A 16,298-nucleotide genomic window follows, 5' to 3' on the forward strand; every position below is an offset into this window, starting at 1 on the left:
GCAGCCTTGACCTGAGTAAAGGCCTGCTGACACGGCTCCGTCCACTGGACCGTATCTGGTACCTCCTTTTTAGTAAGGTCAGTCAAAGGGCTGGTGAGGTCCGAATAATTAGGAATAAACCGTCTATAATATCCCGCCAGCCCCAAGAACTGTCTTACCTCCTTTTTGGTCTTGGGTCGTGGGCAGGTCGCAATAGCGGCAGTCTTATCAATTTGGGGACGCACCTGCCCATGCCCCAAGTGGAAGCCCAGATACCTTACTTCCACACGCCCAATCGCACACTTCTTTGGGTTGGCCGTGAGCCCCGCTCCCCTCAGCGACCTCAGGACAGCCCTCAGATGCTGCATATGCCGCTGCCAGTCATTACTAAATATAATAATATCATCTAGGTAGGCAGCAGCATATGCAGCATGGGGCCGTAGAATCCGATCCATGAGGCGCTGGAAGGTAGCTGGGGCCCCGAACAAGCCAAACGGAAGGGTAACAAATTGGTGTAATCCGAACGGCGTTGTGAAAGCTGTCTTTTCTCTGGACAATGGAGACAAGGGGATCTGCCAATAGCCCTTTGTTAAGTCCAATGTCGAATAAAAGCGAGCCGTGCCTAGCCGATCAAGCAACTCGTCAACCCGCGGCATTGGATACGCGTCGAATTTCGACACAGCATTCACCTTGCGGTAATCTACACAGAATCGGACTGAGCCGTCCGTTTTCGGAACTAAAACTATCGGGCTCGCCCAGTTACTATTAGATTCTTCTATTACCCCCATGTCAAGCATAGCGCCCAATTCAGCCTGAACTACTTGTTTCTTGTGCTCAGGTAAACGATACGGCCGGCTGCGAACTACCACGCCCGGCTCGGTCTCGATATGGTGCTGAATTAGGTTAGTACGGCCCGGTAGGGGCGAGAAGACGTCGGCAAACTCTGCCTGCAATTTCGTTACATCAGTGAGTTGGGACGGCGAGAGGTGGTCTCCACCTGGAGCCAGGGCGAGGGATTGGGGTTTGATATTCGCCTCTGGCCCGAGATCATCCTCTCCGCCAATCACCGTTGCCAACATCACTGATTCCGCCTCATTCCATTTTTTAAGGAGGTTGAGGTGGTATATCTGACTGGACCCGTTCCTATCGGACCGTATTACCTCATAATCGAGATCTCCGACCTGTCGTGCGACCTCAAACGGTCCCTGCCACTTAGCCATTAATTTGGAGCTCGACGGTGGGAGTAATACAAGTACTTTCTCTCCCGGTGCAAATTTGCGTAACCTAGTTCCCCTGTTATACAGCTGGCTCTGGCGGTCCTGGGCTTGTAACAAATTCTCCATGGATAGCCGCCCCAATGTGTGGAGTTTTGTTCTCAAGTCCAGCACATACTGAATTTCGTTTTTGCCCTGAGACGGTCCCTCCTCCCAAGTTTCTCTCAGTACGTCGAGCACCCCCCGGGGCTGGCGTCCATAGAGAAGCTCGAAGGGGGAAAACCCCGTGGAGGCTTGTGGGACCTCTCGCACAGCAAATAACAAGGGCTCTAGCCACCTATCCCAATTTTTGGCGTCTTCATGAACGAACTTACGAATCATGGATTTAAGTGTGCAATTAAATCGTTCGACCAGGCCGTCGGTTTGTGGGTGATAGACGCTAGTTCGAATCGATTTAATGCCCAACAATCCGTACAGTTCGCGTAGCGTACGTGACATAAACGCCGTGCCCTGATCGGTGAGGATTTCTTTTGGAACCCCCACCCGGGAGATAAGACGAAACAGGGCATCCGCAACACTTTTAGCGGAAATGTTGCGGAGGGCCACCGCTTCAGGATATCGTGTTGCATAATCAACTATGACTAATGCAAAGCGATGTCCTCGTGCCGATCGCTCTAATGGCCCGATGAGGTCCATGCCAATTGTCTCGAAGGGGACCTGCATTAAGGGAAGAGGGCGCAAAGGCGCTTTTGGGGTGGCCGGTGGGTTTACCAATTGACATTCCGGACAAGACGCGCACCACCTGCGCACGTTGTCATGAATGCCCGGCCAAAAGAAGCGGGCCATGAGGCGATTTAGTGTTGCGGCCTGTCCCAAATGGCCCGCCATAGGATTAGAATGAGCCGCCTGGAAAAGCATTTCCCGGCGGCTCTTTGGAATTAACAATTGGGTTGTATTCAATTTTGTCCGAGCGTCTTGGGTCACTCTATACAACCGGTCTTTTAAAATGGCAAAATACGGATAGGAGAGCGGGAGGGCAGGTTGGAGAGACTGGCCATCGATGGCGCGGACCTGTTGAAACGCATGTTTTAGTGTCTCATCCTGAGACTGCTCCAGAGGAAAGTCATCACGCTCCGAGAGAATTAGTCTCCCGATTTCGTTCGGTTCCCCTGAAGCAGACCACAGCGACCCTGGCTCAGTTTCTCCCACCTGTACCCGCACGGCCTCCTTCCGTGCCTTATTTCCCCAAGAGGCATCCGCACATAACGACCCCAATAAAACCGCAAACGCGGGCCAATTCGTTCCCAAAATTACCGGATGCCGGAGGTGGGGACTAACCGCCACCTCTACACTATGCTTTTGTCCCCGGAAATGAATGCTAATTGGGACAACCGGATACTCCACCACATCCCCGTGTACACACCGCACCTTAACCACGCGGCTTGTATCCAATGCCCCCGGTTGAATCAGGCTTTGATGGATTGAGGTTTGGTTACATCCCGAATCCACCAAGGCCGGATATGTACCCCCCTTGATACTCACGGGTATTTGGTACTCGCCAGCCTGACCGGGGGTGACCTGTGGGACATCCGGGACCCGGATCATCGTCCCCACCTCCATCGCTGGACACCTGTCCACGAAATGCTCCGGGTCCCCGCAACACCAACAGGCCAGCCCAGACCTACCCGCCGCCCCAGTGGCAGGGAGTGGATTGGAGAATTGGCGCGGAGAGAGTGGAGAAACGGAAGCACTGTCCCCCCCAGCAGGCACAATCCCTGCCCCCCTGGGCGGGGCCCTTGGGCTCCCGAAGTGTCCATGGTCGATCCCGCCCCGCCCCCGGGGCGGGACACGACGAGGGCCGGGTGGACGGGACCTAGGGAGAGGGACAGGGCGAGAGAGAGAGGGGAGAGAGAGAGAAGGAGAGAGAGAGTTAGCAGGTGGGGGTGCGCCGACCCCTGGGCACGCCACCATGTGGTCCTCCGCCAGATGGATGGCCGAGTCCAGCGACGTGGGGCGGTGGCACTGGACCCACTCGGCCGTCTTCTTGGGAAGCCGAGCGATGAACTGCTCCAGCACCACCAGGTCGACGACATGCTCCACGTCACTTCCCTCGGCCAGTAGCCACTTGCGGCAGGAGTCCCGGAGCTGTTGGGCCATCGCGAAGGGCCGGCCGGCCTCGCCCAAATCCAGGGACCGGAAGCGCTGGCGATGTTGCTCTGGCGACCGGCCGACCCGCTGGATAAAGGCCCTCTTGAGGTCGTCGAAGACCAGGAGGTTCGCCACCGGAAGTTGTTGCGCGGCCACCTGGGCCTCACCGGAGAGCAGGGGTATTAGGCGTACCGGCCACTGCTCGCGGGGCCACCCGCAGGCCTCCGCCGACTTTTCGAAGAGCTCCAGGAAGGCCTCCGGATCGTCCTGGGCCCCCATCTTGTGAAGCGGCAGGTGCATGGGGGCAGCGGGCGGCCCGGCGGCCTCGGCGCGAACCTCCCGATCCATCCAGCTTCGGAACCTCTCGCGGTCCTCCTGCTGGGCCTGAACGATGGCCTGGAATCGTCTCTCCTGATCGGTCCTCAGGTCCAGCAGGGCCTGATGTTGTTCTTGGTGCAGGACCGCGAGGGAAGCGATGATATCCGCAAGCGGCGTGGAGGACGGGCTTTGCATGGCGGCGGCGGTCCTTCTTCCTTCCCGGGTTTCGGCAACCAGTGTAGTAAGTTCGTGTGGCAAGGAAGAGGACAAAGGGGTCGGCTGGACTGCTGACGTATTTATTTAACCAAAACCAAACAAAGAACAAAGAAAATCACAAACACCCAAACGGTGACTCTTATTCTGACACGCTCTGTCAAACTTCCGGTTCACTCCTTCCGGTTTTCCGTCTCCGGTTCGGGTCAGCAGTCCGTCTCTCTCTCTCTTGCATCCGTTTCTCCCGGCGTTTTATACTCTCTCCACGCCAATTACTAGAACGAGAAACAGGTGATGATAATTTTTGCCCAAACCACTCACTTACCGCTCGTCTCCTGATTCTCTCTCCCGCTGCAGACTTCGCTAAACCACGCCCCCCCTGCCACATGACATAATTTGGATTTTTGGGTGAACAAACCCTTTAACCAGCACCAACCATTTTGAATTGTAATAATGTTTCACAATATTACTGTTTTTACTGTATTTTTACCAAAAATACCAAAGGCAGCTTTGGTGAGCATGGGAGGCTTCTTTCAGAACCATTAAAAAATCTTACCAACCCCAAACTTTTGAACAGTAGCGTATTTCTTTAAATTTGCACACATACAGTATCCCTTAGTGACATGGCCTGGACCATTTTTTCCTCTTCTGAATTCTTGATGACACTTTCATGAGTGTCTTTTTACCCAGCTCTTATTCTGACTGTCCTTCCCTCACCTTTGTTCTCTTTTCTCTTAATCTCAGTGTCTCACGCATATACATCTCTGTCAGCACCTTCTGAGCCTGTCGAAAAGTTCTCCAGCCTTCACAAAACTGTCAGTCGATTATGCACAGTCTCTCTTTTGCTTTCTTTTACACTCTCACCTTTCAAAGCCCACTGAACTCATCCGAGGGACACAGTCTCTTGCCGCAAGAAGAATTGCCTCTTGTAGCTGAGGTTCCTGCTCAGTGCCAGTGAATTCTGCCAAGGGGCAGAACTGTTTTGCATGTGTTTAGATACTTGAATCATTAATCTAAGCAGATCATTCAACTACAGTATTTGCAATGGAAGCTTTCAAGGGGGATTTCATTTATGTGCACACAGACAGACATAAAGCACAGGCCTGTCTGGCTTTTAAAGGCAACATAAACAGAAACAGCACTGTTAGGGTAACACACATGCATCTACTATGCAACTGTCTGGCATACACAGTGGAATGTGTATTTATTTTCATATGCAATTTGGTGTGAGGGCTCTGATCTGAGGACAGTTTATCTCTCGGTGAACACTCAGTGTAATGAGAGGGATGCTGGGATACGCACAAGGTTGCATCACTAAGTCTCTTACAGTGTAAATCGGCCTGACATCTGCCATCCCTTGTGAGAATTTATGAGTTTGTGTGAATAAAAAAGACTGGGTGAGTGTGTGTTTGCGTTGACAAAACTAGGGCAGACGTGTAAAGACACATACACACATACACACACACACGTTCACTTACTAACCTTAAGACAGATATAGAGCAGACACAGTCTCACATTGTTACAGCTTCCTAAATTCACGTGATCATACTGCTGAGGTACTTAAGGACAGCAGCTGAAAAGACCAGCTTATACTAGCATGGTCTTTCTGGTAAGGCTAGTTGACTTATTGGTCAAGCCACTTAAGAAGCATGTTGAGGACACCAGCATAAGTACAACATGCAAAACACAACATGCTAAATTGACCTTTTCTCTGTGTAACTTATTAACTTAAAAAAAAAAAAAAAAAAAAAATAATAATAATAATTATATATATATATATATATATATATATACTGTATATACACACACAAACATTTAGTTTTATATATGTATGTAGTGTATGTAATGCAACAGAATGTAAAATATATATATTTTTACATGTTGTTTAGAGATATATATATATAAACACATTCATGTGCTATTTTTTTTGTAATATTTCCTTTGTATAAATTATGTTTATCAAATAGATTTGTCCTGTTTAGTGTGCCAGAAAACAAATTTGATTACAATTGTATTTTTTAGCTTAGAAAGAATTTGGCCTGAAAATTCCCTGAAGAATTCAAATCCGTTTTTTAAATTGCAGCTCATCTGTTATTTAACCTCATTTCTTTTATTGTGTCTGAAAATCAAAGTGCATCAGTCTGCTCCTACTGAATTACTTTATTCCCCTGTGTGTGTGTGTGTGTGTGTGTGTGTGTGTGAGAGAGAGAGAAAGAAAGACAGACAGAGAGAGAGACAAATAGATATTTATGCTCCGCCTTACTCAGTCAGAGAGACACTCTCTCCTCCCTTGTTTTCTGAAAGCACAAAGCATCGTTCTCTCACAGTAGATAATTACTGCAGTCATACAACTAACAGTATTCAAGCCTCTAAATTAATTTTTAGTCTTCCATAGTGCTTCCTTTTCTCCCCTTACACTGTCGCCATAAGGTCAGGGACGGTCTTAAATCAGATTGTCTCTGACAGGCTGAGAGAGTTATGATAGAACAGGATTAGGCCTTAAAGCTGAACACAACATTTTCCAATTGATTGCTATTGAATCCCAGATCACGCTTTCTTAACAACATTTAGTCTAAAGCCTCTGTAAGCTCTTATAAAAGGCATGAGATGGGATTTAAGGCCTGGAAAGATTTGTTGCATATTAGACCACAGGTACATTGTAAAAAATAAGATACAAAACTAAAATTAAAACTTGAAAATCTGATTGGATAGGCCATGTTCAAAGGGGTCAGAGTTTGTAGCTGGACTTTATGTGCACAGTGATTTTACAGTGGTTTTTAGGAGTTCACTTTGCATCTTAACTATGGAAAAATCTCTTCAATGCAAAGGCTCATGTGGCTTATTGCTTCATGATTTTTCATTTTTGCCAATTTTTAAAGCATGCAATATGTATCCCCTCTAATTTCTTCAGTGTTATTCATCGTGATACAGAAAGTTGTCTTATCAAATGTGTCATAGTGATGTGCCACTAACCGGCAGCCTTCCCACTGCTCAAAGTCACGGTTAGTCTTTTTTTAGGTCCTGCTCACCTTGAAATCTATAGGCGGTGCCATGGAAACCACCGTGTTACATCTTTCAAAAAGATTTTACACCTTGTGCAAATGCTAACTGCCTATTTCATTAAGGAGAAACAAGTTTCTATCAAATAAGGCATCAAGTGAACAGCTGTTGTGCTGTAGACCACAGATATTCGTTTAATAACAGTTTATGTCACAAAGCTAGTTTGTGTGCTTACTGCATCCTGTACTATATTTGCTCAGAACAGTTTTGACAGTCAGTATGCAGCATTAGATTCGGTGAAATAGACACATTTCACTTTGCTATCTGAGAAATGTCATTCAGTTGAACCAATGCAGTGTTAAGAGTATAATAGTTGCATTAGAGTTACATTAGAAGCAGTTATTGAAGAAACAGTCTTGATATATGGAACAAAAATTAAAGACACATACTCATGTGTCTCATGGGTTCAATAACACCATGGGAAAAAATATGGATGTGGCCAATGGGGTAAGTGCCTCAGGATCGTCAGGGTCAAGGTCTGCCAAAGAATATAGTTCCACCAATCTCACCTGATAGGTGTTAATATGTCATATATGTAGTAGATATATATTGCAGCCTAATATATAGAGAGTTTGGAGTTATGTGGGCTATGTGTTAAATGGTACCAATGGTAGTAGAGAATCAGTATTATTATTATTATTATTATTATTATTATCATTATCATTATTAAATAATTTATACTTTAACCAGCAAGGACCCCTTAAATTGATAAAAAAAATAACAGACTGCTGCAAAAGATTTCAGTTTCAAAAGAATGGTGTTCTTTTGAACGTTCTGTCTGGAAAAACACATTTCATGCTTTCCACATGATTTCTGAAGGCTCATGTGACACTGAAGACTAGAGTAATGTAGGGAAATCTCTGCTGAAAATCCAACTTTGCATCACAGGAAAAAAAATAATTTTAAAGTATATTAAAATAGAAAACATTTATTTTTAAATTTTAATAACGTTTCAAAAGTTTTCAGTTTTTTTCTGTATTTTTGATCAAATAAATAGACTTAACAGACTTATTTCAAAAACATGCATGTGTATATATTATTTTATACAGTGTAAAACGTGCATATATTATGTGTATATATTATTTTATACAGTGTAAACAAAAATAATACAACAAATAAATAAAACAACTAAAGAAATAAAAACAAATAATATCAATATAATATCATGCTATTTTTACATTATTTGGCTATCACAATTGCAGCAAGAAGTGGCTAGTGACCGTTAAACAACACAGCTGAACACTGGCCTTGTGGGATGAGCATGAAGTTTTCTCGTATCATAAGTCATGAACCATTCAAAAGGCTTGATTTTAGATTTGACTGTCTTTGGCTTCTAGGGTTTGTCTCTCGATCAATCCTGACAGACCTTTTTGGCTCTCTTCTAAATTGCTTTGCCCTCATCCACTGAACTTGAAGTACACAAACAGGGAAGACCCAAGACGAGCAGCCATTTTAGCCCTTGCTCTGTTTCTACCTGCCTGCACTGTCTTCGTCTCCTAAATCCCATCTCGGAAGTGAACACACTGTTCTTTCAGCTCCAGTAGGCCTCTGATGTTTTATTCAGCATCTCCTCTAAAAGCTGAAGGGACAGCACAGACTTGTCCGGTCGCCTCTCCCTTCAACGATCGATACGTCCGTGTCTCAGAGTCCCCCGCGTCATCTTTCCTCTCTCGCAGAGTGCTCCGCACTTCCTCTGTTTGGTATTCCAGAGCAGGAGCCACAGTGTAGATCCATCAGCAAAGGCTAGAGATGAAGGGAAGAACCGAGAGAGACACACAAATGGAGACAGTATGACTTCTCTCAAGAGTTTCTCAGAAATGCAGCTGAATTACAGACTCCGTTTCACAAAACTGGCATCTCTTTTGAACTCTTTTTTGATAGCTAGTTTATCTCTCTAAACTTTGACAGATTCTGTGAGCTGCATCACCTGTGCTTCTAAATAGGCGGATGAAAACTTGATTTATATTGTAAGTGTGGTAAATCACAGCCAGTTCATCTGTAGACCTTCATTATACCCCGTCAGCTCAGAAGCCTCAGTCATAACTCACAGCGCTGGACCATAATTGTTTGCATATGTTGCGCTAGCCACATTTAATTCCTAATTTTTTCAGGCACATTATCTAAAATCTGATATGTATTAAATAATGCCAGAGGATTTTATTTAAACCGACTACTTTTGAATGTTAGTGTTGCGTAACAGTGAACAAACCTTTTCTTTTCTCACTTGATGACTTTTCTCACTTTTTGTTTTTTGGACATATACAGTATTGTTCAAAATAATAGCAGTACAATGTGACTAACCAGAATAATCAAGGTTTTTAGTATATTTTTTATTGCTACGTGGCAAACAAGTTACCAGTAGGTTCAGTAGATTGTCAGAAAACAAACAAGACCCAGCATTCATGATATGCACGCTCTTAAGGCTGTGCAATTGGGCAATTAGTTGAAAGGGGTGTGTTCAAAAAAATAGCAGTGTCTACCTTTGACTGTACAAACTCAAAACTATTTTGTACAAACATTTTTTTTTTTCTGGGATTTAGCAATCCTGTGAATCACTAAACTAATATTTAGTTGTATGACCACAGTTTTTTAAAACTGCTTGACATCTGTGTGGCATGGAGTCAACCAACTTGTGGCACCTCTCAGCTGTTATTCCACTCCATGATTCTTTAACAACATTCCACAATTCATTCACATTTCTTGGTTTTGCTTCAGAAACAGCATTTTTGATATCACCCCACAAGTTCTCAATTGGATTAAGGTCTGGAGATTGGGCTGGCCACTCCATAACATTAATTTTGTTGGTTTGGAACCAAGACTTTGCCCGTTTACTAGTGTGTTTTGGGTCATTGTCTTGTTGAAACAACCATTTCAAGGGCATGTCCTCTTCAGCATAGGGCAACATGACCTCTTCAAGTATTTTAACATATGCAAACTGATCCATGATCCCTGGTATGCGATAAATAGGCCCAACACCATAGTAGGAGAAACATGCCCATATCATGATGCTTGCACCTCCATGCTTCACTGTCTTCACTGTGTACTGTGGCTTGAATTCAGAGTTTGGGGGTCGTCTCACAAACTGCCTGTGGCCCTTGGACCCAAAAAGAACAATTTTACTCTCATCAGTCCACAAAATGTTCCTCCATTTCTCTTTAGGCCAGTTGATGTGTTCTTTGGCAAATTGTAACCTCTTCTGCACATGCCTTTTTTTTAACAGAGGGACTTTGCGGGGGATTCTTGAAAATAGATTAGCTTCACACAGACGTCTTCTAACTGTCACAGTACTAACAGGTAACTCCAGACTGTCTTTGATCATCCTGGAGCTGATCATTGGCTGAGCCTTTGCCATTCTGGTTATTCTTCTATCCATTTTGATGGTTGTCTTCCGTTTTCTTCCACGTCTCTCTGGTTTTCCTCTCCATTTTAAGGCATTGGAGATCATTTTAGCTGAACAGCCTATCATTTTTTGCACCTCTTTATAGGTTTTCCCCTCTCTAATCAACTTTTTAATCAAAGTACGCTGTTCTTCTGAACAATGTCTTGAACGACCCATTTTCCTCAGCTTTCAAATGCATGTTCAACAAGTGTTGGCTTCATCCTTAAATAGGGGCCACCTGATTCACACCTGTTTCTTCACAAAATTGATGACCTCAGTGATTGAATGCCACACTGCTATTTTTTTGAACACACCCCTTTCAACTAATTCAACTAATTGCCCAATTGCACAGCCTTAAGAGCGTGCATATCATGAATGCTGGGTCTCATTTGTTTTCTGAGAATCTACTGAACCTACTGGTAACTTGTTTGCCACGTAGCAATAAAAAAATATACGAAAAACCTTGATTATTCTGGTTAGTCACATTGTACTGCTATTATTTTGAACAATACTGTATGTTTATAAAATATAATGCATAAGTTTAGGGAACCTTTTCAAAAATATGATGCTATAGCTATATATTTTGATGTGTAAATACCCATTTATATAGTGTGAAGAAAAGGAGGGTAGTCACAGAACTTACACTTTTTCGGTCGGGTCTTAGGAACACAGAACTGAGGGTAATCGAAATGGTCTTTATTAATCCACTAGGAAGACACATGTATGGAACTGGTAGACCCCACAAAACTGAACAGAAAGGACATGGGCTTATAAAAGGCAGGATAACAAGGAACAGACAGGTAGAGGGAATCAATTATAATCAAACCAAAACAAGGACAGGAAACAGACCAAATAAGGAAAAATAGAAAATGACATTTATGATCATAATCACAATCCCATCACGTCTAATTCTATAGCAGGAGCCACATAGGTTCATGCAGTACTAAAATGGTCATGTTATTCTCACTGCATGCTCACCACCAGATCATTCAGCCCTTCCTGTCTAAGATATCAACGTGAGAGGACAGACAATGGCAGCGTGCATGTGGAGCATGCCTGGGGCATGAATTATGCCTGTGTGTTTGTGTGTGATGCGAGATTTCCCTTATGGATGCTGCATAGATGCAGTCAGCAAGACTGGTAATTACCAGTTGTCTAAACAGACAGATGGAATTAAGAAAGAGTGAAAGCAATTTACTGAACGCTTGTTTTGGAGCGAGGAGCTAGAGTGTGCAAGAGCATGCGAGAGAGAGAAAGATTACCTGACACTGTGTGTTAGCACCTCTGCTTGACGTTTTTATCTTTCACTCTCCTGTCACTAGCATCAGGTGCTACTCTTTCACCCTCCTGACAGGATACATCTTGCCCTCTGGCCTTCCTTCTTCTACCTTCCACCTCTCCTTCCTCTTCCTCTCTCTCTGTTTCTGTCTCCTCTTCTACCTCTCATCGAAGAGAAGGTCATCCAGGGGAGATGCCCTTCTGAGATGGCTTACATAACTCAGGCTGACATATGGATCTTTTAGCATGTTTTTGCTCAGCAAACTCCAGCTGTGCTCAGCTTGGGTGGTGACGGCACCCTCCTCAGTCTCCTTTCGGTGTGAATCATGTCAAGAAACCATCATTTTCGGTGACCCGTGTAAAAGCTACAGCTGACATGCACTTATCCTAAGCCACTGATGCTTGGGTGGTTTACACACACTGGCCAATTAGCTATCAAGGGATTGCAGATTGTGTTGTGTGGCGGGAAGGAGGATTGTCGCACAGCAGCATCTGATCACAGTAACTCCAGCCTAGACCAATAAATTATAATGGAATGAATAATTATCAGAATGAATTACTATCAAACTGTCACATAAAGGGTATTAAACTCAATGCTATTTTAACAACCTATAAATAAATAAATAATTTTGTGTATTTGTATATAAAATGTCCCTAGTGAATGTGCCCGGCAATTGCTAAAATTCAGCTAAATTGGAAAAACAAATGTTGTACTTAATTATGCAGAAGTAGCACTAAAGAGAATATGGGCAAAGAAAGACAAGTTTCTTGGTTGATCAGTTGAAAGTAGTCGAGGTAGAAGTGAATAGTGAGGTATAAGCTTGAGAATGTTTGCATGTGTTAAGAGCACATTACTAACAGTAGGTTTTTAAATTCTCTGTTTTTATGGCTGTATTATTATTATTTTTTAAATTATTATTTTACTTCCTTTTATGTAAAGCACTAACATAAATACACAATAATATTGTCATTGTGAATGAAATGTGCTATAGAAATAAACTTGCCTTGCCTAAAGTCCAATCGAAGATACTGTACACTTAGTATATTTGATTGTGCTAAAGTGGAAACATTGCAAGTATACTTTAGACACACTTTAAATATTTTGAATTTGAAGACCGATGTTATTCAGAGATCATACAATCCTCATCAAAAGTGACATTAAAACACATTTTGGACTTAATATTAAGAAATGTGCATTGTGCACATGTTGTACACCAAATAAAGTTTAATTATAATATTTATATCAGTCTTGAGTTATCCCTCAGTAAATATGTTAACAGATTTGAAGTATTTATTAAATATATCTCTTTTTACTAGGAGGAATATATAAAATATACTGGATATTTAATCTAATTTTAAATAGATAAATGCAATATTAAATATTATGTTTAATAGATCAATTTGATATGTATTATTCAAAATATATTTTATTTTATTCAATAAAAAAACATGTTATTATACGTCCTGCCTAGTCTTGTCCTCTAAAATGTTGAGATTGAATGCTATAAAATTGCTTTAAAGCAATTGCCTTTAGTTTTAAAGCAGATGTTTAAATAACTAAATGGACAAAATAACTGTTATCTGGAAAGAGTGAACTGTTCTGTAGTGGAATGTTCTCTGATCACAGTTAATGCCTTTTTTAATCTTGTAAGCAGTGCTGGGGAAAGTTAATTTTAAAAGTAAAGCATTGCTAAATTGTGTTACTTTTTATGGAATGAACTGCATTTGTGATTTCTCAAAGACCTGACTTATTAATAATATATTTCTTTGTCGTTTGTCTTTCAAGATCAACTATCGATTTTATCAGTTACTGCAAGCTGATTATTTTTGCACATACTGAACAGGAGCACTGGGCAAGTTTTTATGAGTTTTTATCTTATTTATCAAAAATCTTATTGGGTTAATGTTTTAATGACAGGTAGCTTCAAGCATCAGCCGAACCCATGACTTCTTACCTGTAGAGCTACACAGTGGTCCACACCATGCACATCTGCAATGGTACTCCAGCCATAAGTAGAGACAGACGATCTGTCTCCTCTAGGAATCATTGTGGCATATCACTCCCCGAGGTGCTTCCGAAATCCAGTTTCTGTCTCATATGTGCCACAGCTGATTCAGAGCCACTCATGTTATAAATGTCCTTGTGTTTAAAATGCAGCTGGTGTTAGGAAGAACTGATCCTAAATCAGGTGTGGAAATAAAACTGAGATTTGAGTGACTTAGGGTGGATATTGGTGGGAGTAATGCATCTCAGCGCAGGTGAAACGGGGCCTAAGGGTACACTAAACCTTTTAGAGTCTGAAAGCTGGAAACAGAATCTCAGCGCTATGTTTTAAAGTTTGCCTTGAGGAGGGTTCTGCATTCTGCAGGGGCCCATATTAGGAATAAAAAGGTGCTAAAATGGAAATTGTGGTGTATAATTATTTAGAATCAAGATAGAATACACAGAAGAACAGAGTGGACTAATGATTTCATTGGTGTAGTTAATTTCCTTTTGACCATGATTAATTTTCCTTAGCTTTTTCCTTGCTGAATTCTTTTAAATGTCATTTGCCTCATTGTTAATATCAGCATGCACTACAGTTCAAAAGTTTTGGGACATTACTTTTATTCAGCAAAGACTCATAAAATTGATCTACAGTGACAGTAAAGTGGTTTACATTGTTACACATATTTTTATTTCAAATTGATGTTGATTCTATTCCCCAAAGAATCCAGTAAACATATCACGTTTTCCACAAAAACACATATTTCGCAGGAACTGGTTTGATATAAATAAATAAATGTTTCTTGAGCACAAAATCAACCTATCAAAATAATTTCTGAAGGATCATGTGACACTGAAGACTGAGGTAAAGGGTGCTGAAAATTTATCCTTGCCATCACTGGAATAAAATAAACTTTAAAATATATTTAAAATAGAAGACAGTTATTTTAAATAGTGATAATATTTCACAATTTTACAGTTTGTAATGTTTTTTTTTTTATATAAATATAACCCTTTTCCGAAAGCCTGATACCAAACTTTGTTATTTAGATGGATGTACTGTTTATTTGAGCTCTATTAAACTTTAGCTACCTTTTTAACACAAAACTATATATATATATACAGTATATATATTGTACAGACCAAAAGTTTGGACACACCTTCTCATTCAAAGAGTTTTCTTTATTTTCATGACTATGAAAATTGTAGATTCACACTGAAGGCATCAAAACTATGAATTAACACATGTGGAATTATATATGGAATTATATACATAACAAAAAAGTGTGAACAACTTAAAATATGTCATATTGTAGGTTCTTCAAAGTAGCCACCTTTTGCTTCGATTACTGCTTTGCACACTCTTGTCATTCTCTTGATGAGCTTCAAGAGGTAGTCACCAGAAATGGTCTTCCAACAGTCTTGAAGGAGTTCCCCGAGAGATGCTTAGCACTTGTTGGCCCTTTTTTCCTTACGTCTGCCGTCCAGCTCACCCCTAAACTATCTCGATGGGTTCAGGTCCGGTGATTGTGGAGGCCAGGTCATCTGGCGCAGCACCCCATGCAGTTTTCAATTACATGTTTGTTTTGTTTTTTGAGGAAGAATTAAAATTGTGTACATGAGTTAAGTTGCTTCCTCTCATCATCAGCAAGGGATTCAACCGAACAAACACCTGGCATGGGTCCTTTATTCTCTGTACCACTCAATATATCACAAGATATCTGGAGTAATAGCTTGAAGAACATCTTTGTTTATCCTGTGGAATGGCATTGTAATGTTTGTATGATTTGGCGCAATGTATTTATCTTTTTTTCTTCTTACAGGCAGGGATGATCAGAACTGAACAGGAGGAGTTTTTCATTGAGCCAGTGGAAACGGGACATCATGTGACTGAGCAGGAGGAAGAGGATGGTGGCCGTTCTCACATTGTGTACCGTTCTGCTGCTGTGAAGAAGCCTCCTGTTAGCTCACTAGCTGCAGACTTCCACTCCAAAGGTTAGTGCTATCCAACAGCTGTTCTGTGTTTATGTTAACCTGTATATTTTGCCTGAACATGCTAAACAATTCCCCTGCTTGTAAAGAAAACATGAAATACTTCTGTTATGTAGTTGTACCATTGTTGCAATGTCTACTTTTTCAGTATTTCTAAAGCTTTTGATTTCAAATCTAGCAGTTTTGAAGAGCGTTTGCAAAATAGTTGCACTGACATTTACTGTCAGTGTGGTTATAACTGTGGTAGACATGCATTGTTAACCCAAAGAGACAAAGGAGGCCTCTGGTCAGCTTGGGTTTCACTGTTTGGATCATAGTCCAGTGACTGCCAAGCTGAGTCCAACATCATGCATTGCTTTCAATGAAGTGCCACGTTGAAGAAAAAGAGTGTTTTCTACCAGTAATTGTGAGTCATGTAATTGAATAGGAATTTGGGTTCTGAAATCTGTTATAAAACAGCCACTCTGTAAAATTGATTGTATTGTTTAAAGTTTTCTTTTTAAATACTTAAATCTTCATGGTAGGTGAATAACAGATTTATTTTGATAAAAAAATAAAATAAAAAAAATACTATAGCAAATATAGCTGCAAGCAGCAATTACTGGACCAGGCACTACAGAAGCAAGCTTCAGGCCATCGGCAGGAATGAGTAATTAAAACCATTTTAAGATTATTTTAGGCAAAATGGCTGAAAAATCATAAATACAACCACTTATAATATGATTTAATT

General features: G+C 41.8%; 1 protein-coding gene across 3 annotated transcripts in view; it reads left to right on the top strand.

Annotated features, from left to right (window-relative positions):
* LOC127971636 (A disintegrin and metalloproteinase with thrombospondin motifs 2-like) overlaps nt 1–16,298 on the top strand; it is a 134,389-nt gene that overhangs the window by 39,150 nt on the left and 78,941 nt on the right. For all 3 annotated transcript variants that reach the window (XM_052574801.1, XM_052574800.1, XM_052574802.1), the window contains exon 3: nt 15,400–15,571. In XM_052574801.1, coding sequence (XP_052430761.1) covers nt 15,400–15,571 — 172 coding nt within the window. The remainder of the gene's footprint in view (nt 1–15,399; nt 15,572–16,298) is intronic.

The sequence above is a fragment of the Carassius gibelio genome, chromosome B14, assembly GCF_023724105.1.
Source record: "Carassius gibelio isolate Cgi1373 ecotype wild population from Czech Republic chromosome B14, carGib1.2-hapl.c, whole genome shotgun sequence".
NCBI lineage: Eukaryota > Metazoa > Chordata > Actinopteri > Cypriniformes > Cyprinidae > Carassius > Carassius gibelio.